The sequence below is a fragment of the Battus philenor genome, unplaced genomic scaffold (genome assembly GCF_028537555.1).
Source record: "Battus philenor isolate CCGP_79_NKW_IND1 unplaced genomic scaffold, ilBatPhil1.0.hap1 SCAF_28, whole genome shotgun sequence".
Classification (NCBI taxonomy): domain Eukaryota; kingdom Metazoa; phylum Arthropoda; class Insecta; order Lepidoptera; family Papilionidae; genus Battus; species Battus philenor.
Window position 1 is genome coordinate 1,399,253 of NW_027181691.1, and position 24,907 is coordinate 1,424,159.

A 24,907-nucleotide genomic window follows, 5' to 3' on the forward strand; every position below is an offset into this window, starting at 1 on the left:
GCGTGTAAAATGAGGTGTATGGTGTGAGAATGTGACTTGAGGATGTCGACAAAGATGTTCGCCAAGACTGACAGGTTCTCAGACAGGCGGAAGACCAGGGTCGCGCGATGACGTCACCACACCGAATCCACAACTGTATAAAGTGACTGGCGTTGGTTTTTTTTATAAGACAAACGCTTACTAGTTAAAATAGTTCCGCTTCTTTGAGTGTTGCCGGCGTGCGCGTGTGTAACGGTAATTTTTATTTGCGCGTAAAATATAATTTCGTTTAGTCGAATAAGTTTTATTTTCTCATTCGATAAGTAAGCAATATTAGATAAGTGATTTTTTCTGTAGTTCTCGTGAGTTTATTACACGATTTTAATCTGTAAATATATAACAAATAAAATAAATTTTACTATCCACGTTCGTTTTTACAGTAGTATTATAACTTGGGAATACAATTGCAAATGATACGCTTGAAATAGTTCAGAAATAAAACGGGTATTTATAGTTATATCTTGTAAAATAAAATTTTTAAAAAGTTCGTTTATAATATTTGAAATATTAGAGACAATCTCACGTATATTTCTTAAATAGTCGAATTACGATTATGAATGGATTAGTTACAATGGTAGGGGATTCGACAGCGCTGTACGCTCGGACCACTATGACCTCGCAGCTGAATGGCAGCTTGGGCCTAAACTCCTCATTCCTGGTGCCTACATACATAAGCCAAGAGGAGTTCCTTGCTCTGCAGATGACAAACACCTCAGATGCAAACACCACAAGTGGTAACGACACAATAATAAACCAAGTGGTGCTGAAGACGTGGTACCCAAGTGGATATTCCCCAGCGCATATAATAATAGCGTCAGTGGTGGTGACGGTTTTGATGATTATGGTGGTGGTGGGGAACATGTTAGTCATCATCGCGATAGTGACGGAGAAAGCTCTGAAGAACATACAGAATTGGTTCATCGCATCATTGGCGGTGTCGGACTTCTTCCTTGGTTTGGTGATAATGCCTTTCTCGTTGGCGAACGAGCTGATGGGATATTGGATTTTCGGTTTCTGGTGGTGCGAAATACATTCCGCTATGGACGTGTTGTTGTGTACGGCGTCGATTATGAACTTGTGTCTCATATCGTTGGATCGCTACTGGAGTATAACACAGGTAAGATTTTGATTACATATTATTTACTTAACACTCTTAATCTTACAGATCAGAGGTACTCAACCTTTTTTTTCACATGTATCACTTTTATAATTTAGCTAGTTGGTATATCTTTTTTAAACAAATATTTTTATTTACTTTATAGGTTACATTAATGAGTAAAAGCCTTAGATATCTATTTAATTTTTGTACATTACAAGATCTTTTTGAGAAATCTTTACACGCTAGAGATTTTGTTAATCTATGTCAATCTATACCAGAGAGTTAATATAATTTATGTTTATAAGGTAAACACTAGAAATAAATATTATACTTTTGTTTATCGTGAGTGATTGCATTGTTCGCAACTGTATATTCCACACACTTGTAACGTAATACCTGAAATAACATTTGAATTTAAAACTTAAGAAAAACTTATTTAAGTTCTATTAAAGCATAAACGATTTATTAGTTGATACGAAACCTTAGAATGTATATCTTTACCAAGTTTCAAAGTTTCTCGCCTGCTCTTGTCAGCAGAACTGCGTTTGAGTCGGTGGTAGCTTCTTTTATAAACAACAATGCCGTTATTTTATGTTAAACCTTAAATGCATAATGATGAAAAACTGCAACATACCACTTTAACGTAAAACGTACTACACTTAAAAAAGTAAATGCATAGTAGTAAATATCTGCAACGTAAGGTTTTTTTTTTAATAAATCAGTGTATAACATATTATATATATACAAACATATATTTGTATTGTTCTCTGCATTGTAGTGTATTTATCTACAAGATATATATTTTTTTAAAGCATAAAAGTCGTACATTTAAGGATTAATAGACTATATGAAATTGCTTGTAATAGACTATTCAAATAATGAATGTATTGATTTTTATTTTATTTATTTTGAATGTATATAACTGTGTAGTAAGAGCAGTGGTAGCTCAGAGGTAAAGACTGATAATTGCGATCATAGGTCGCGGATTCGATTTCCGGGATACAGTCTTATATAACCCATTGCCATTATTCACAAACAAGTTTTAAGAGGATGGAAAGTAGCGTTCTCTGCGTAATTCGACACTGCGATCGCCAACCTTCCTACCTCGCTTGGCGATCGTAGTATATCCTCATAAATGTTATTATACTTGTAGAAAGTCGCGGATGTATAAAAACGCTCATAGTGGCGATTTTTGGGGGAGACCTTGACTTTACAGTGAGGTTCTATTAGCTGATATTATGGCGATCTTTAAATAAAAAAACAATAAATAACTCACATTAAAATAAGTAATTTTTTAACTTTGGGGTTTTTGTTAGAAATATCACAATATACTTTTCCTTTCGCTTTGTTTTAGCCCATAGACGCCCACTGCCTGATATATATATATATATATATTTTTTTTTTTTTTTTTTTTGGGGATATACCATAATCGCCACGCTCAGACGGCACGCAGACGACACTAATGCCCATTCTATGGATTTTTGCGAGTATTGTCAATCCTATACAATTAAAGCACACAGAGTGAATTATAGGAATACTCGTATGTCTCTGGAATCGAACCCGCGAACTGCTATCGCAAGCCTCAGACCTCTACCACTGAGTTACTACTGCTTCTTTCGCTTGGCAACATGAAATTATTATTATGTAACTCAGAATTATCAATATATCAAATTTAGCGAATGATCAAAAGAACGAATGAATGAAGTATTTTTAGATTTTGCATCGTCGAGATACTTGTTGCAAAGTCAGTAGAATATCCTTCGGTAGATCGTTTGTAAAGTGAAATTCGATTGTTCTTTAAAACAGGGGTGTCAAACCTAACTCAAAAGGTAACTTAAAATAATTTTTTTTTACAGAAACATTTTTTTTTTGTGATTTGTATATTTTTTATTATGTCGCCATTAAACCTTTATCGCTTAATGATAGAGCCTTTTTTCTAAGGTACAATTTTCAACATTTTTTATTTATTTATTAATGTTATAATTAATAATTGTTTAAAAGTTATTATAACAATTATTTGACAACCCTATTTATGAAAATTTTTATACCATTTTTTATTTTCCTTATTTTTTTTACTTTTTCCATTACTTGACAGATCCTTACCGGCACGTGGGCATTATGTATATTTTTTCCCTTTACCTGAGTGCAGCCGGGTGCGGAATAATATAATACGAATCAAATTATTCTTTATGTCAACTTGATATCCCTTCACTGATACTATATCTACTTTTAGGATAGATTTGATTTGACTAAATTTTTTCTAAAATCTAATATATAAAATTCTCGTGTCACGGTGTTCGAACTTGAACTCCTCCGAAACGGCTGGACCGATTTTTACCAAATTTTACATGCGTATTCAGTATTTCTGAGAATCGGCTACTATCTATTTTACATACCCCTAAGTGATAAGGGTGGTCCACCCTTAAATTTTATTTTTAATTTTTTAGACAATTTTTCTTGGTTTGTATTTTATTATGATACAGCATACAAAAATACATACAAACCTAAATTTTCACCCCTCTACGATCAACCCTTATCTTACATTTGTTAATTAAATACTTTAATTTTTTTTGCAAAACAACGTTTGCGGGATCAGCTAGTATGTATATATAATGATTTAATCTCCGGGCCATGAGTTGGACGCCCCTGTTTTAAAAGAAATCTTCCGCTTTTTACTGACAGAGCGTACGTAAGGAAGAAATTCTACAGATATTTTTAGACGAAATAATTTATATTGTCACAGTTCCAAGTCTTTACCGATAGATAGTGTCTTTGTAAAAGTGAAGTTTAAGTTGTACATATATAAATCAAAGTAACATTGACTTATTTGTTTTCGTACTGCGATGTATCTTTTGAATTTTGTTTGCCAAAGGCTATAATGGTAGACGAGATAGTGGTCGACGCGATGTTTTCGTTTATATTTTAAATGCTTTACTAAAAACTTAACTTGTGGTACCCGATGACAGCTGGTGATAAGTAAACTGTGTTAGTTTTCTTCTTTACAGATCACTGAGAAACTAGAAAGGTCTTTTATAGGAAACCATTTCCATTTCTACAACTAAAACTATGCAATATCTCTATGACAGGCCTGATAAAAAGTTGAGCCTTGGTACTACCTATTATTATTGCTTATAAACAAGTTTCCAAAAGACAGATATATGAGTTCTCTGCGTACCATAATATCACACTGCAATAGCCAACGCACCTGCTAAGCGTGGCGGTTAAGATATGTCCATTCATAGTCTACAGGCTGAAACGACTACGAAATATCTAATAAATTCAGGCGTTACTTTGCGGAAGTCCATCCTAAGTAAAAAGAGGACTAATATATAGCTACTTCCGCTATGTAGCAGTAGTCGTGTAATAAAATGCGTATGCGGCAAACAATGCATGTTCTACGTTGTACTCGGTGTTTAGCACTAATCGGTGTAACATTAATCCTGAGGATGCCCCGTGGAAGGGTGATACTCGTGTTGAGTGAATTAACGGTGGTAGTTGTGTAATTCGCATTTTTCAGCGCGCTGGTGGGCGGTGCACTTCATTGCACGACTACTGCTACATAGCGGAAGTAGCTATATATTAGTCCTTTTCTTACTTGACTACGAAATAAGTAGAAAATTGGTCTATCGTGATGACGTACGAATATGAAACTTGGTCAATTATGACGAGCCTATTAAGAAGGCACAAGGTCACCCAGAGAGCAATGGAGAGGGCTATGCTCAGAGTTACCCTGAGAGATCTATCCAAAAATGAAGAGGTCTATAGAAGAACCAAGATCATCGATGTAGTTCAAAGAATTGCTCGTTTAAAGTGGCAGTTGACGTGGCACATTGCTCGTGAAAATGGTGACTGTTGGGGCCGGAAGGTTCTAGAATGGCGACCTCGAGCCAGTAGAAGCGGCGTGGGTAGAGAATCCCATAAGTGGACCAATAACATAGTAAACGTTGCAGGAAGTCGCTCGATGCGAGCGGTAGTTGCGGTGATTTTTAGGAGCGGCCTATATCTTACAGTGGGCATCTAATATCACACATACACAAGTAAATAATTGTACAAAATACATATTAAAGTTAAATTTACAGAAAAGGCTTATTATTCAATAATCGAATATTTAAATAACAAAAATCCTTGACAGTGATGTTGCTTGATAATTTTTATTTCAATCAGGTTATATCTGATAAATGTATATGTATACATCTGTGTTAAACTTTATTAAAAGATGTCTTGTTGTGGAGTTTCTTCCTGATTCTTCTACACAACTATAACACCTTGCGAAGCAGAGGCAAAAATGAAATTAAAAAATGTTAAGGATCAATAAGAGTACTGTTAAAAGATCCAATGTTGAATAAATGAATTTTATATTTTATTTTTGAATAATTATATGATTTATTTAATATATTCATATGTGATATTTATATTTGAGATACCCATTTTGATATAGGTTGTTCATCTGCACGTACTATACCTGAAGTGGTAATAGTGACATCGATTATATATATGATAGCGTAAGTATGTTAAAATCAAAATTAAAATTCTTTGCAATTTCTTATCACTATTAAATTTCGAATTAATTAATTAATTTTATTTAATTAACTGTATATAGAATGTTTTAAAAAGTTCTTCGTAACATTTTTTAATTCCGTTTCACATTTACGATTGCAAAATAAATGTAATTATTTTTTTTAATTAAAAACATGAAAAGTAAAATACTTTTTAAATACAGAATACACAAAAATCGTAACCGTACCTTGTTTATTTCACGTACGCGCACTAAATTTTCATAACTGACAACGGCGCCTCCACTTTTTCGGTGTGTAGTCTGGAATTTGAATTTGAAAGTGCCTTTTTACTATACATGCACATGTTTTTTATATAAATCTGTAGCATTACATACACGTTCTTTGTTTCTTATTTTTTTTAAATCACCTTTCGTTTTAGAAATTCAGGTTTCATTATAATGATATCAGTTGTTGGCTCCCTCCATAAATTTACATCAGGGCTAATTGGAAGGCATCTAGGGACTTCCAACAAACCAATAGTTTCAGAAAATATAAATTACGTAAGATATTTAATGGAGTCAGGCGTTACCTTGCGGAAGTCCATCCTTAGTAAGAAAAAGACCAATATTTAGACACTTCCGCACATGCAGTGGTAGTCGTGCATCAAAGTGCACCGCCCGCCAGCCCGCTGATAAATGCGTATGCGGCAAACAATACGAATCACACAACCGCCACCGCCAAATCACTCAACACGTGTTTCACCCCTGCACGGGGCATCTTCAGGAGTTATGTTACACCGATTAGTGCCTCTGTGTTTGTCACTATGTTGGTCCTTTTCTTAATTACGTAAGAATAATATATTAAGAAAAAGTGTTTTATTTTTTTACAATTTATTACTACAGACTTTGTAGTGCTACAGAATATTGTCTTGTCCTATTTCGATTGAAATATGTAATATTTCAGAGTGATCACTATATACAGGTTAAACAGAAATAGCCATGTTAAAGGTTTCATATTTTTTTGTTGACAAATGAGTTATATGTTCAGGTTTCAACGATTATAAAAAACCTAATGGTAATATGTTGAGAAAAAAATTTAAATTTAAAGTCTATACCAGCAGACATTTTACTGCCACATGACCTATTCCGTTCCTATAGAAACAATTCATATTTCAGAGTGGTCTGTTTATACAGGATGATTAGAAATAGGTATTTGAAGGGTTTTGTGTGTTTTTGCCGGCAAATGTACTATGAATTTATGTTTCAAAGATTATAAATAGCGTAATGTTAAAATAGAGAAAAGGTAGTTTTAAAATTTATATTATACGATTTATCCCTGCAGACCTTGTGCTGCCACAATTTATTGATCAGTTCTGTTCCAATAGAAATATTTAATAGAGTGATCAGTTTATATAGGGTGATTGGAAATAGATGTAAAAAATTTTTGATGAAAACGAGCTATATATTCAATATTTTTAATCTTAACCCTTAATAGCCTGATTTACGGAAGTGATTTTTTTTAATATTACTGTGTTTGCTTGAGAGTCTAGATGAAAGGAAATTTTTTTTTTTTTTAATTTAGTTGGAAAGAATATTATACAATAGTAAAATTCGTACAGCCAACCTATAAAAAAACTAATAGTAATGTGAACACTTGGTTTAAAAGATTGGTATCAAAATTGAAACTCTAGGCTATTAAGGGTTAAACACATATTTTAAATCAACCTGTATAAATATCTACATAAACGAAAGCAAATATAAACAAGCATATGGCCGCAGTTTAAGTTGAATAATTCACGGACCCTTTTTAATTTGATGTGAAAATACGCATTTTAAAATAGGAACGCGGCGCCGAAAAAAAAAAACCACAAAAAAGTAAACGCTATAAAAGGCGGGAAAGAAAATTAACCCAGCCGTGATAAATATGACAGCTGTCAACTCGATACACCGCTCCTCGTGTACAGATACGTCATAAATTGTAATTTTCGGTTAAAAAAAATGTGCATTAATTTGGCACGAAGGCTTTTAGTCTACGTGAGGCTTATCTTGATTTTTTAACATAAACAAAACTTATTTACATTTACAGTTTACTTAACACGTTTTCATACGTCTAGTGATAATTCACTTAATGTCAAATGTAAATATTGAACTGTAAATACTATATACCTATTATATAAAATGGACACCATGGGTAACGCCTGGAAAGGACACCACATAAAAGATTAATAGGTAGACCAAAGGAAGTATGGATTGATGAAATAGAAACAGAAGTTGGTGATGACTTGATCACCAAAGCAATAAATAGATAGATGTGGAGCAAAATGGAGGCCTTTATCCGTAGAGGGGTCAATAATAATTCATAAAAATGAATTTAGATTTTGACTCTTTTTAATTTATTACTTAAAATGTATACACATTGAAAATATTTATCATGATTGGAATTTAAATTTAATGATTATTAATAGTAATACATTTTTATTGCATATATATATAAGTATAAAATATATATAATTTATTATGGAAATAAAAGGGATATAATAATAATACTAGATAAATATGAAGTAAATAATAAGGAAAGCTATTTTTTTAATAATTTTTAAAAATAAAGGATTCTTTTGTGCACAACTGTATAAGATTTTACAATACACACCTATATAATATATAAAAATTATCAAGTAATAAATTTAAAAAAACTACAACGTATTTTTTATTTAGCAATTTTTAATATAAAATTACGATTTAATAATTAAAAAACAATATTTATAAATATCAAACTGTGACGACAAATAAGCAATTATAGTCATAAAACACTTAATAAGCATAAAGATTCTCCTACCTCTCTGTACGCCATCTGTGATGGTATTACGGTGTGGATTGTTTTATTTACTGTACCGTGATTCGGACCTGGTTGAACAAGCGAGTGAAACTGCCGCTGTCGTCGCTTCCATCTACATTTATAAGATGATAAGTTTTTTCAAAGTTGTCATCACTTTCTTTGTACAAACTCATAGTTATTCTTACATGTAGAGAAAAGGCGAGTAAACTCCGAGTTCCTTGCCTTTCTTCGAGGCATCGTGGTCAATGATCCTCCACTTTCCGTTGATCAAAATTCTTTTAATGTTATCACCGTCTCTTCTGACTATGAGACACAGAAATATATAACTTTTTTTACATTTCGTGCCCTTCAATTAAGATCCTTATTTCTACAATATTTTGTATTCCGCTAAAGCTCTTTGATTTGCTTTTTTACAGCAAAATATTCTATTTTCACTCTTTTGTACACAATGGTTCCCCGGGAGACATTGAACTGACCTAGAATGTATTTAGCAATCTCACTGAACAGTGTTTAGAACTACGACTTGGTCAGACCCATGTCTATACATTGATAAATAATATTGTTTTTATTGCAGATTATATGCATGTGTCTACAGACATATCTTGGATTACTATCATTTCTATTTTATTTATTTATTTATTAACACCTTTTTGTGTACTATAGACAATAAATAGAGGAAAAAAAGTAACAATTCATATGATACAAGAGGCGGTCATATCGCTGAGGCGATCTCTACCAGACAACCTTTGGATTGAGATGAGAGACATGAAGGGTAAAGCAGTTTAGGGTGTATCTCCATTCAAATATATACATTACTATACACACATACATACAAGTATACTTCTATAAACAACAGTAAAAATGTGTGTTTAAGTTGTAAAATTTGCTTTAAAAAAGTAACTATTTAGTTCTTTGTTGAATTCTTCTCTATAAAATTATCGAATATGTCTGTAGTAAATGGAGAAAAATGGATCCATTGCTCTACCGTTAACACCGACTGCAAGACGTAAACCTTCCACAAATATATATATGGTAGGATATATAGTAATCGCCACGCTTGGCAGGCGGGTTGGCGATCGCTCTGTCGTATTATGGTATGCAGAGGACGCTGCTGCCATCAACTAGATTAGAGTTCCGAAATATTTTTGTGTCGTAGACCCCTTGCCATGTTTTTCCGTGTTGGGTAGACCCCCTACTTACCTGGTATTGATTTCCTGTAAATTTCTAACTGTAGTGAAGTTTAGTGTTAAAAACTGAAAGTAAAAATACATGTTAATTTATACATTTATTAGTTGAATTTAAATTAAAACTACTAAAAAAATTTTTTGTATCTGTTATGTAAAATATACGTAACATTAAATAAACAATAAATAAAATAACATAAGCAATAAGTCAATATTTTTAGTGAGAAGGATGAACCTGATGCTTTAATAATAAATTATCAACATTTGGCGTTAATTTTGTAAGGGTTAATCTTAAATCCCCTCGGCTAATGATGTCCAGTCTGTTTCTTTTTTTCGTTAGGAGATTGGTATCAGCGCTGAACTCCCTTTCCACTAGGTATGACGATGGAAAGGAAATTAAAAATATCCTCGCTATATTCCATAATACGGAATAAGGAACGGGGTGAGATCCACTATCGTGGACCCTCATTTTCATTTCATGGACCCCCAAATTTATTTTCGCTGACGTAGATCCCTTGCAGGTTGTCATAGACCCCTAGGGGTCGATATAGACCACTTTGGGAATCACTTATCTAGATACTTATTTTTGAGCTGTGGAAATTCTATATATATATATACGTATATATGTACATTATTTATTGACTTTTTAAAGGTACTTGGGAAAGCCTATTAATAATAAATGTTAGTATCATGTTAAATATTACTAAGCAGCCTCACAGAAAAATATTTAATGCTACAACAGCGAACTTCAATGTAAAATTTGAGATATTAACTTCTGTGAATTTTAACAGCTCTATTGAACAGAGAGTTATAGAAGCTATAAACGAATTCTGAACGAACAAAGTCATATGCAACAGCTAGTGCAATAAAGCTCCGAAGGCTTTTAATGCAAATTACGCCAGTTGATGCACTAGGACCGCGCGAACGCAATTTCACTTCGCAAAGTAAATTTAATGTCAGGTGCTAGACGGCGATAAGCGCGTGTGGGAGCTTTTTAAATATTAAAAAAAATATTTCATCCGTAGTCTACTCTGCGGATTTTGCTGTTCCGTTTGTAAAGTTATTCGCGAGACGAAGAAAGTTATGGAGTAGATATACACTCGAATTATTTTTTAACTAGAAAAATAATTAAGTATACACTAAGTGGATCTTAGAGACGAGTGTAGATATATGGAGGGAGGCTTTGAGTAAAGACCAAGTCCACCTGTGGGCCAATGTATGATGATGATGGTAATACAAGATTATAAACACATGGTGGTGGATTGAAAAGCGGTGAATGTATAGTAATAATGATTAATTTGGTGTCGATTCAAATATGGTATGATCTACCCAGAATTAAAATATAATGTAATGATAATAGAGTAAGAAAAATGTCAAAAACCCCTTTATACTGCAAGAAATAAAGGCAAGGCATCCTCAGGAGTAATGTTACAGTCATTAGTGCCAACACCGATTCAAATGAAAAGCAGTAAGAAATAATTTTTACGATTTTGTTTCTTTTTTTAAAATATAAACTTTTTAATGTCATCAAAACCAGCCAAATACAAATTAAATAGCAGATTAATATAGCTATGGAAGTAAAAGTACATATACTTGCGAAAATACTTTTTTTCTCGACCTAATTAAGCTATTTTCCATCAAATTCGTTGATTACACTATTCCTTCAAAATATTCAGAGACACCTAAGTAATTAATAGTACACACAGACCTAACAAGCGACATTGGAAGTTTGTATTGCGTGTACACTACGCCTTACCTGTTAGAACAAACACGCCCTTTATGTTGCGGGTGGAAATATGGAGATAAGTGTTGACACATTGTATTTGCTTGAATTATTCTATTTAATGCTTCGCTAGCGACCGCTGTGCCAACTGAAAAGTAACCTTGTTACTCTGTTATAGAGTTTAAACTTGTATACCGATGTAATTCTCCGGGCGTTGGGAGCAGTTGAAAATAAATGTTCGAAATTTAAATGAAAAGTTTTATTTTTAAATTGCAAAAGCTAAGGAAACGATCGTTCTCATTGTTTGATAAACTTTTTTTATGCCAAGAATTCTCTGTTTAAAGTTACAAAAACAGTCTCCGAGGATTTTTTCTGCTAACAGTGGTAATTTATTGCGACTATAAATTAATTTATATCATCACTACCATCATCATCATTTTTAACATAGGAAGTTCACAGCTGGACATAGACCCTCTGTTCCTAGATTTCCAATAGAACTTATTATAAGCGACATACATACAGCGTATTTCTTAACTTTTGTATTTTTTATGAGAGAATGTTCATCGCTGCCTGTTCGTGGTCTGATGTGCTTGTTATACAGCCTTCAACTTAAGCTTGCGCTGGGTTATATCTATCACTTTCGTCTGTCTATAAATCAAATGTTGCTAAAGGAAGTGTACTAGGGCATATATATGTCTGGAAGTCTTGTACTTCCTGAGTGGGCGTACTTAAGCGTGGGAAAATATCTCGAAACAGAGAATCACTCTGTACCTCACTCACACTAAGATATAATATCATTAGCCAAGGCTACAGTATAGGGGTAGATTCGGAGACGCTCACCATCCACGAGGATCAGGGGCTAAAGAGAGAAGAAAGAACAGATACCCCCAGGATGTATAACAGTGTCCATCATGTGGTGGAAGCAATTTTAAATCACACGAACTCGGGCGTGTATCACACGGACGAGATTCAAGATGTGATCACAGGTTATATCGATGTGAATACGGCAACCGCCGCACAGATACTGTCGCACAACCTTAGGACGCTAAGATGGAATAGGGATTGCACAAAACTAGTTATTGTTGAGTCGTTATGAAAAACAAAGGAGACACCATTAAATAATTCAAATTAAAACTAAAACCAAATTTAAATGTACAAAAAATAGTTTGATATTGTTTAGATTTTATAATAGAAAACACTTAAATATATTGGCTTGGTAAACACTGTGATATGCAGAATTGTGAACAAAAAAAAATATCATAGAAATATTATCTCTTATTTTAAAAACAAAAGTACGAAAATTAATGTCTGTGTTATATAGATTCTATATGAAAAACAGTAAGTATTTGCTAGTGTTTTATAATCGGCCCTATGATGAATAAGTATGAAAATCTCTGCCCAGTTTCATTCGAGAAAAGACTCCAGTCACCTTGGAAATGAGGAAGAATTATATTTTTAATAAATGATTAAAATAAAATCCCGAATTTTCCTTCATTTGTCTTATTGAGCATATATAAACTTACCAACAAGGTCTAAAGAGTTTGGGGAACAATATTCCACACATTTGCCGTAGACCCTCGAAACCTTATCTCGTAAAATCAAACCTCACCCCCGTACTACGAAACGAAATTGCTCTAAATTAGCCAGCGATATATTAGCGCGGTATCGTTAGAATGCGTATTAAGTTAACACAAAAACTTGGATCGTTTATCTTTAGGTGACCTTAATGTGACACGGAGATTGCGTCGGCTTCGTAGGTATGAATATCGGAGGATGGATGAGCAAGATTACATCTGCGTGGACGCTATATCGGATCACACTCCCGTATTGCCCTAAGCATGATTGATTTAAAATCAATTTGAATGCATATTTATTTTCTATTTATAAGTACCTTTTTTTAATTCATCATTGAAGAAGTATCTGTAATATTCAACGAGCCATGAACGAAAATAACAAGAACAGGAGATGTATAAAGATTACAAACAGAGCTCAGGGAAATGGCAAATTGTAGTTACAATTTGTAGGCCAAATAGTTTGCAGAATATAAGACCAAGCGCAGCATAGGACTTCCAGTCACAAAGTGAACAGGCGACTTTGTTAAGGTCGTCAGAATACGCTATACGCACGTCACTATAATACACAATTATATATTAGTTGCTACATTATTTTATTTAAGTCGCTGCCCAAGCGCTACAGACCGTTAAATGCCTTGAGATTTAGGACAATGTGCCGGGCCGACTCATCAAAAGATTCTGCTGTATATTGATTTATAAATGCTATAAGTAAATATTTTGTCATTGATTAAATTTATTTTATCACAACAAAAAGGAACAAAAAAAAACTACTTAAGCAATCGGATGTTTACCATTCCTCTGCTCAAACATTTGCTAAAGAAAAAAAAATATCCGAAAGTTTAAAATTACATCAAAATTTTTTTATATCATTAACAAATAAATTATGGTTGTCTGTAATAATTAGCATTGAGTTATAAAATGACACATTGTGCGTAATTTTATTAAATATTATGCATCTTTGTATTTATATATCGTGTACAATAAAGATCTAGTACACTCGTCTTAGGATATTCTGAAGGAAGGAGAAAACATACGGTTTTTGCGTGTAGTATTTTTTACTTATGAACCAATGTTGCACAGTACGTCTGTGTGAAGTGTAAAAAAGGTCGTCATTGGGTCTTATTTAACATGAATTTTATATTCTAATATATAAAATTCTCGCGTCACGGTGTTCGAACTTGAACTCCTCCGAAACGGCTTGACCGATTTTTACCAAATTTTACATGCGTATTCAGTATGTCTGAAAATCGGCTACTATCTATTTTCCATACCCCTAAGTGATAAGGGTGGTCCACCCCTAAATTTTATTTTTAATTTTTTAGACAATTTTTTTGGTTTTTATTTTATTATGATACAGCATACAAAAATACATACAAACCTAAATTTTCACCCTTCTACAATCAACCCTTATCTTACATTTGTTAATTGAAAACTTTATTTTTTTTTTCAAAACAACGTTTGCGGGATCAGCTAGTTTTATTATAGGAAGAAGGAAAGACAATTAATAACTAGATATACCCACGACATAGTAAAGGTGGTAGGAAGTTTCTGGATGGTGGCAATGTTTGAGAGATGCACCTGATATAAGTGAGGCTACATTCGTAAATAAGTGTTCATTAAAAAAAATTTTAACTAAAAAATAAAGTCAATAAAATAATAAATATCATATTCGTAAAAACATTACAATAATATCTATGTTAGTTCATATTTAGCAGTAAGTCAAGTTAAAAGATAAATTTAATATCAAGATGTTTCTACAATACCGACATAAACTATAATAATGGATCCCGGAATGTATGAAGCGTAATGGCAAAAGAAAATTGCTTTTGACGGTTCGTGTGTTTTTTTTTTATTATTTCTCATCCGTTACAAATGACCGGATCCACGTGAAATATAGTTTTATTTTTGACACATTCGCTTCCATCAATATGCGTCGTAAAATATTAATGGTGAAAAGGGATACTTAATTTCGATAGAGAATTTTTTTCATTTATCATACATATTTGTTTTATGAACTTATATTGACGCATGGAACGTCCATCTACAAAGACAGATGACTTATTTCAAAGTCAACTGAAAGTTCTGAACTCTTATATAAACAAAAGATACCAAAGTCGCCCAGCAGATTGGCAGTTTGAAATGGCAGCGGGCAGCTGACCGGCAAAAACAGAGAAGGAGGTCAAACTTTAGGAGGTCAGATGACCTTGATAATAACCTTGAAAGACGCTGCATACATGTTTTTTTTGGTCTTTCGTTACCCTATCTTATTTATGGGACAGAGACGTTTTCATCTTTTAATGATTCACTTTCTTTTCTTTTTTATTTCCATGCTCTTCTGTTATACTTCACATGATCTATCTTTCTTTTATTTACTTTCTACTGTTCATTCATCGTCTCACTTACTTCTTTATCACATTTATCTTATATCACAGCTTTTGTTTATCACATTATATCTACTTTATCTTATCTTTTATTTTACATTTTATAATTTGGTTATTTTATATTTTATCACAGATTACATAGTTTTTATTTTATTTACTTTATGAGTGTATCTAATAGTTTTTAGTATTATTTTTGTTTACATTTATTACATGTTTTGCTAATTTTTTTGCAATAATCAAGGAATACTGGCCTGTGGGGTTATTCTTTTATTAATGAAGCGATGGTGTCCTCACTTATTTTTTTACTCAACCAGCTGGATACAGGTTGCCTCTAATCAACTAAGGGAAACCTATATCTAGCACTGGACTTTATACAGTTCAAATTGATGATGATAGAAAAAATAAGGCTGTATGTAAGAAATAGGAGAAACCTTAATCTTCTTTATCTTACAGCCGATGATCGCCCATCAGCGCAATCTGCAAATGCCATTTGTACAGCAGTGAGACTCCATAAAAATCAATACGGTATCTTAGTATCACTGCCTTATTATTTCCTACCTAGATTGTTTATTGGTAAAATTTATTATAATAATATATTTTTTTTAATTAATGCTTTTTACTCTGTGTTTGGCACTAATCGGTGTAACATAACTCCTGAAGATGCCCCGTGGAGGGGTGAAACACATGTTGAGTGATTTAACGGTGGTAGTTGTGTAATTCGCATTGTTTGCCGCATACGCATTTATCAACAGGCTAGCGGGCGATGCACTTTGTTGCACGACTACCACCGCATATGCGGGAGTGCCTAAATATTGGTCCTTTTCTTATGCTATACTTGTTGGAAATTATCTAATAATTTTATTATCTACATGTACAATGTGTACACTTGTCTAGACGTACTGAGTGGCGGTAGCCCAGTGGTAGAGGACTAAGACTTGCGATCATAGCTCGCGGGTTCGATTCTCGACATACAATCTTATATAATTCACACTTTGTGCATTAATTATATTGGATTATCGTTGTTAACAAACAAGTTTATAGAGGAAAGGCAGCTTGCAAGCTTGACGACTATGGTATATCCTTACATAGATATCTTTGTGAGTGGTCTATGCTTTTCAATGCGCGTCTACGGGCTGAAACTACTGCAATGTGTGAATGTCTTTTATTTAAAACAAATAGGTGACATTGTGATACACTATTTATCTGTATTTCCTTCGTTATCTAAGTCATACGTTTGTAAGGTTATTTTAAATGAACTTAATTTTTTATTTTAGTTTTTTTTCGCTTTCTTTTACACAAATATATGACGTTTGATATACTGTTTAACCAAACTTTTATACAGTAAGTTTAATAGCGTATATATATATACATATACATATACATATACATATATATATATATATATATAAATACGCAGTTATACATTTACACATGTATATATTAATACATAAATGTGTATTAAATACTTATGTTTATATATACACACATATATATACATATATATAGCTTTCTTCAACATTTTGATTATAAATGCTCTCTGCATTATCCTATATTAGCTGGTAGAGAATGTCTATAAGGTACATATAGTATATCTATATCTTTTACCGCACAGGCCGTTCGATTGTGGAATGCATTACCTATATATATAAGACGTGCTAACTTACTACCTGTTTTTAAGAAAATGGTTAAGAAATATGATTATTTATTCTTTAATTAATTTTTATCTTTACTTCTTAATTTTTTCATAGTCAAATGTGAACCAAGTTAGTTTAATGTTTTTATTTAATATTATTATGTATTATATTGTTAGAAATATATGTTAATAAATGTATGCTACATACATATGTACATATGTTTTGTCTATATCTACACTTTAACTATCCGTTATATATCCCTTTAATGTTTCGATACTATATTGTCTAAAATAAATTGCCTCGTGTGATAATATTTTACACGCATGAATATATATATATATATATATATATATATATATATATATATATATATATATATATTCATGCGTGTAAAATAAAGAATAATAAATTGAATTATATTTATAAATAATTTCATGCCATAACGAACACTGGGCCATGTCTACTAAATAACCACCGGTGAAATATGTATGTTTTTAAGCTACTGTCAGGCAACAAAGAATAAAAGTACATAAATTCATCTTACACTGACCTAACTTGGATTTTGTGGGATTTATTTAAGTCTTTAACTTGCGAGAATTAATGAACGTGTTTATTACACCGCTAGAGGTCCAGAGAGATTTGACGCGAAGGTCCAAAAATAATAAAATTAAAGGGTCTTCTTTTATGACATCAGTGACTTACAGACTTAAGCCGTATAATATAAAAAGGTTTTATATTCTTTCTTACTTTTTGACCTTACGAAATTATGTCCTAAGTTTATAGGTGTAACAGCTTTAAAGGAGCAAAGGTTGTGGAGTCCCTTTCTGCTTCCTCTCCACAACTATAATACCCTGTGAAACATAGTAAAGTCAAAAACAGAGTAAATTAAAAAAGTAATATTAAACTGTCGTTCATTCAGTGTTCTTGTAAAAAATCCATTGTTCAATAAACGAATTTTATCTTTATCTTCAAATATATAGCACATTTTTAATAAAAAGATGAAAAATGTGTTTACACCTATTTAAAATCACCCTTTACATTATATCACTTGTAAATATTTACTTTTTATATGTGTTAATTTTATTTAGGAATGCGAAAGTCAATTTTGGCAACATAAACTCTTCAGGGAAAGTATACAGATTGTAAAAAAAATAATTAATTTAAGTAAAGTCTTTGACTCATTTGTAATAAACGGAATGACATTTTTTAATAAAATTTCACAAAACGTTATAGGACGACCATTAACAAAATTCATATCGCATGTTAAATATAAATCGACGGAAAAACCTTATTATTCAATAAACGAATATATAAGTGACAAGAATCCTTGGAAGTGATGTCGCCTGATTATTTTGATTTCATTAAAGCTATTTCAGCTGTTTTAAACTTTATTAAAAGAGTCAAAAATAAAACAGATTAAATAACAAATATATAATAAGTTGATAAATAAGAGTTCTCTTAAAAGTTCCAATGTTGAATAAACGTATTTTATATATAAAAACAAATATATAAAATACGTAAAAGACATCTTGATGAAGCCTTTTCAAGTAATAGTAGCTTAGTTTTTTAATCAAGTTACAATGGTAGTTTAAGTGAAACCAAAATTTTTTATTAATTTTTACCACACTAGGACTATTTATTCTCTTTTGTTACAACCATATTTGACATGTGTTTTACGAAATAAATTATTTGATTGGATAACTTCTTGCTTGTTGTTTCCTGTCTTGAAATTTAAAAATCGAACGGGGCTGTTCTGCGGATTACGTGAACTGTGCTGTTTTACGTGTCTAAAAATAAATATAAGATTAAACATCTGATCTAATTAGAAATGATATGTTATTATTTTCAGCCAATATCCTACCCTGCTTTGATCTAGCTACTTTCCGTGATCTTGACTATGTGGTTGGTTCACTTAGTAGCGGCATACTCACTTCTTGTCTACCTGCACAAGGTCACTGCTCTAGAACCTTTCTCATTTGTGATTCTATCTCGCAGTGAAACTCCGATCATAGCCGTCTCTATTGCTCTCTGAGTGAACTTTTTATCAGGGAGGTTGTTAGAGAAAAGCTATAATTCGATTTAAATTGTTGATAACAAGCTGAAGGCAATAGTTGGTTAAATAAAAATACTATTAAATTATACCACTGAAACATTTCTTTCAGAATCTAACAGTTCATACGTGCATTCGATGCATATTTTCTCTTTGTATGATTACCTTACAAAAAATTTCGTTCTTTATTTGAATTTTCTTTAACTACTTTAACAAATTTAAAGCGGAATATAAGATATATATTTTATTTAGTTTAAGGTTGGTTTAATTATTTTAAAAATATCTTTTACTAAACAAAATGTTACTATTTATTGCTAAAGGCTTTCTTTATAATTAAACCTTAGAAATAAGTCTACGAATATTAATAAAATAAGTATATAGGAAGATTAGTGTAAACACCAGTATTCGACCGGCGGGCCGCGGTCTGTGCATCCATGATCTAGCATCTTACGTGGATTTTAAAGAGGTCACCGGTCCAACTTGTAGGTGGATGTCTTACTGCTTGCTATTGCCTTTAAACAAGAAGGTTAAAATACATATTTCAATCCACTTTAGTTTTCCGAACCTTGTAGTTCAACATAAAGGCCCAGTTCAAAAGAAATTTTTGGGGGTGATTGTACATATATGTACAAGGTAGCTTGTAGGTATAGAAGATTCAAACGAGTAAATGAGTCGTCCTTCTTCTTAGATAATGGTCGTCTACTGCAAGAAAAAGATCTTCCTCAAAGATTGTGACCAGTTCTGCGCTGGCTGCATCTAGCGAGTTCCCGCGATCTAAGTTATATCCTCGGTCCACCTAGTGGAATACCGAACCATGCTGCATCTACCGGGTCATGGCTGCCATTTGGGATCCTTTAGGTGGCACGAGCCATGTGCCTCATCGGCTGCCACTTTATACGTGCAATTCCTCGAGCTGCAACACGAACTTTCAGCGATATATGTTTTAATTATAATTTAATAATTGAACAAGATAAGCCAATGTTTCGTATCCGAACTTATTCAAAGCAAATACCGTGGGTGGCTATACCAATTATTGTCGACATCGTCCATTTCGGATTCGATGCGTTAATTCGACCGACAATTTTGCGGATCGCGCGTGGTCTCGTACATTACGAAATCCGTATCGAGCGTTCGAGATATATCGAATGGGAAATGGTCTATAAATAACATTGACCACGCAATTCGGGCACTACACACGCTGAAATTATAATTACACTGTAAATTACGTAAACATAAAAGCGGAGGTTCCCAGGCGTTTTTATGGACACTACGCAGCCTATATTTCTACCATATTCTCCAAAATTCGAGAGAATGGAGTTTCCTGTGTAGATCATAAGAAACGTTGTCGAAGGTAACAGCGCTTTGCAAATTTAGACACGTACTAAATATGGAATATACTAATATATCGAATGAATTCAGTCGTTATTTTGCGGAAGTCCATACTAAGTAAGAAAAGAACCAATATATAGCTACTTCCGCCATGCAGCAGTAGTCGTGCAATAAAGTGCACTGCCCACCAGACCACTGATAAATTCGCATGCGGCAAACAATGCGAATTACCTATTTATTACGCATTCTGTGTTTGGCACTAATCGGTGTAACATTTCTCCTGAGGATGCCCCGTGGAGGGGTGAAACATGTGTCGATTGAATTAACGGTGGTAATTGTGTAATTCGCACTTTATTGCACGACTACTGGTGCATGGCGGAAGTAGCTATATATTGGTCCTTTTCTTACATACTAATATATTTTTTGTAGAGCAGCGTGACTTGCGATTGTAAGTCGCGGATTCGATTCCCGTGATAAAATGTTATATAATTCACACTTTGTGCAATAATTAAATAGGATTGTCATAGCTCAGAGGATGAACAGCTAACTTACTACTTCAGTGTACGGAGGTAGCACTACAGGGATAGCCATCTCTGATCACAGGTAACATAAAGGCTCTGCTGGGATTCCTCGAGGAGTTGGGTTGGCTTGAGTAAGGCTTGATAGCAGAAACTAACCTACTGTGACAATAAGATGGGCAACAGTGTCCTCTGTATACCATAATACCACACTGAGCTCGCCATCTCACCTACCAAGCATGACAATTATGGAATATCCCTCCATAGATATTTTTTGATGATGCCTATTCCTTAACGTTTATGAAACGACGAAGAAGAATTATTTACAACAGGGGTGTCAAACTCGCGGCCCGAGATAAAAATTTTTGCGTGCCAGTCAACATATCCGTTGGGTCAATGTTGTAATAAAAACGATATCAAAGAACGAATGTCATATATCAAGATGTATACATTAATTTAAATTTAATCCATGTTTATTATCAAATTACTTGTAACAATAAAAATAGTTTTACCTATTATATATCTATTTAAATTATTTTGATTTCATTTAGGCTATAAATAAAGTGTTTATGTATAAATCTGTCTTAAACTTTTATAAAAGATGTGTTGTTATGGAGTTTCTTCCTGCTTCTTTTCCACAACAATAACATATTGCGAAGCAAAGTAAAAAATAGAACAGATAAGAGTTCTGTTAAAAGCTCCAATGTTGAATAAATGTATTTTATCTTTATATATGTCGATTTTTTGTAGTATATAAATAGTGGTTATAATATGTATTTACACATGTACATTAACATATATGTTGTACATCTAAACACATATTATTTCTAACATATGAAACAACTAAGGGAGACGGGAAAGTAATGTCGCTTTCTTAAATTAAATTCACATGACTGCATTTTTAATAAGTTTTTATTTACAATCAACAATATATTCACCTTCGTTATCAATAACTTTTTTCCATCTATTATATAAATAAATGCCTATAAGTAATATATATCAAAATAAAATATTTCGACAGAAACGACATTACTTTCCGGTCACCCTAGCATATTACAATTAAAAGAAACGTAAACGCGAAAATCTGAATTTATTCGAAACTGTGTTGAAATTATAATTTTAAAATAGTCGAGTATCACTTTTCACTAGTGAGCGAGTTACAAAGACAAATTTATTTTCAAAGGTCGGACGAGGTCCAATAGTGTGACGAGTGCTCTGTTAGAGGTCAACACTGACCTCTAAAAGGAAGTACTGTTGTTTTAATAATGAAACACTTGTTATAATTTTTAAAATATAGGTTTAATTAAGTTCGAACTTATCTAAGGTTTCGCAGAGTAAAAGCATATTTTTCAGAATTGAGTCTGTTCTGGGTGCTATGTTGCGTTTCAGATGCCACTTCCCTTCTCCCCTTCAGCTGATGGATGCCCACTGCAAGATAGGCCTCCTATAAAGATCGCTAGGACGACCGGTCCTGCACACCTGCATCTAAAGATTGCCCACGACCATATCTATATCATTAGTCCAGCTCGTCGATCTACCAGCACCGGTTCTTCCTGCTAGTGGTCGTCACTCGAGAATCTTTCGGTCATAACGGCCATTGGTTGCACGAGTGATGAGCCCCGCCCACTGACCACTTCTGATGACCAATTCTTCTAGTTCCGTCAGTGATCATGGTTCTTCTGTGAATCTCCTTATTTATAATATAATGTCGCATTGATATTAAAAAAAAATTATAAAATAAACCCGTGATATAATTGATGTACACGAGAAAATAATTAAACCAATTAAAACTGTGATACTGTAATAGAAATGGATAAATGAAGTGTTTGAGGATGTACGAAAGGAATAGAATGATTGAGAAAAGAACGATGGAATTGTAGAATGATAGAAGGAGGAAAGAAAGATATTGTGTACTATGGAAGACGAGAACGAAAATAAAAATTCTAGAAAAAAAAATTAATAAGAAATTCAAGACCCTGTTCTCAATTAAATAGGGGTGGAAGGAGAGGTTAAAATATATATACATATAAAGATATATATATATATATATATATATATATATATATATATATATATATATATATATATATATATATATATATATGTATATATATATATATATATGATGTCGCAGTTAAACTCCAAGCAAAGCCTTCATCAATTCTCTCTGAGTGATCTATAGCCTTTTGTATATCAATAAGGTTATTATAAATAAGTTAAACAGATACTTAAGTCATCCTAAATTAAAGTTACATCAATATTTTTATATTCTAATATCGAAAACAATATGTTTATGCATCGAATTCACAAATATGCCAACCACATACAATCACGCCATATATTGTCATGTAAATCGAGGTGGACGCCAACATGAAATGCAAAATTTGTCATACATTGTTCACTGTGTACGACCGCGCGCTTTCGCGTTGTCGACTTTGGAATTAATGAATTGCGCGCATTGCGAACTTAACGGTCTAATTAACAATGTAAATTCGAACTGTCGCTAATTTTGTGAACGTATCATGGTATTTAGATGACAAGTGGTCTATGGCATGTAGCCCTTGTTGAGAGAGTCGAATTGTTATAGACATGAAACATTATTTTGGAAGCAATTCATATGTAATTTCTGAACGTGTTTTAGGAATATATTCATATATCCATATATTATCATTAACAGTGTCTAATTTTATAAAAAATTCAACTAGATAGAATTCCACTCTCTCAGAAGAACCGCTTGCTGGAACTATAGCTTCCTCATAGGCATAATATAACTAGAAAATTATAGCAACAGTGTAAGAATGAAATTAGATAGAAAAGTAGAAGGTATATAACCAGAGAAAAGAAGTAAATTGTACTGGAACATAAAAGGAAACCTAGTGCGATATATTAGAAGCGAAGTAGAAGAATGGTGATATACAGAAAAAGACTAATAAGAGGATTATGATATATTATGAAGAAAAATAGAGAAATATGACTGAGATAATGACGTGTAAGAGTAGAGTAAGAAGATGAAAATAGAAATGAAAAAAATAATGAATAGTTAAAAACTCTGTCCGTGCCTATATATATATATATATACATATAAAAGTGAAAGTGGTCCCAAGTAACGAAGCCCTTAAAAAAGACCTCTTCAATGCGTTTTTGGGCTGATAGAGTCCACAAAGACATTCTAAAACTTTTATCATCATCATCCACAGTCCACAGCTGGACTTAGGCGATTCCATAGATATCCAGTTGCGTCAGCATCTCTACTCTTTTAGAGGAAGAAGAGAGCCGCCACATTTTCTCGTGGCATTGTTACAAGTTATGTGATGTAATTAAGGATAACAAAAACATGTAAAAAATATGATGAGTGATGGAGGGTGATGCGTGAATGTAATATAAATGAATCCTGTTAGAACTATAGAAAATATGAATAAATAGTGAAGGGTGATTTAAAAGTGTTTGTTAAAATAGGAAGGTTTATATTCTTCTACCAAAAATGAGATGGAAAAGAAAGGTCCTCAATAACAGGGGAAATTAAAATAGGGAAATTTTGAAGGTACTTGGATATTTCCACTTATTGGATGGATGTTCTATTCCGTGATCTCCACTATAGAACCTCGTGGCTACTTCGTCTGCATTATATGTGATCTGGTCCCTGTGATTTTAATTCACTGAACTATTCTAGTTATTTTAATGTTGTTATCCATAGCGTATGATAGTAATATTAATGATTATTTTATGATTTATTATAAGTATTAAAGATATTTTTTTTTTCAAAATAAACGACTTTGAAAGTAGAAATGAGGACAAAGGAAAGAATTTTCTAGATTAATCCAGTAACTTCCTTCCCTGATGAGGGAATTTATCATTTTCACGTTGATCTCGTCTTTAATTGTCTTTGATTAATGTCCCTTCTTACCTTGAGATGAAAAGTTTTTTTTTTCCGGTGCCTACGGAAATTACTTGAGGTAATTATATAGCCTCCTTTAGTCATATTTCACTAACGTCTTAGTTTATTTTGATTTTCATTTTAATTTTCTTTTTTACTGTATTCTCTATT

The 24,907-nt window shown here is 32.6% G+C and overlaps 1 protein-coding gene across 1 annotated transcript in view; it reads left to right on the plus strand.

Moving 5' to 3' along the window:
- Positions 1 to 610: 610 nt before the first annotated feature.
- Octalpha2R (alpha2-adrenergic-like octopamine receptor) overlaps positions 611 to 24,907 on the plus strand; it is a 363,875-nt gene continuing 339,578 nt past the window's right edge. Inside the window, exon 1 of the mRNA XM_068769441.1 lies at positions 611 to 1,156. Within this exon, the coding sequence (XP_068625542.1) occupies positions 611 to 1,156 (546 nt within the window). The remainder of the gene's footprint in view (positions 1,157 to 24,907) is intronic.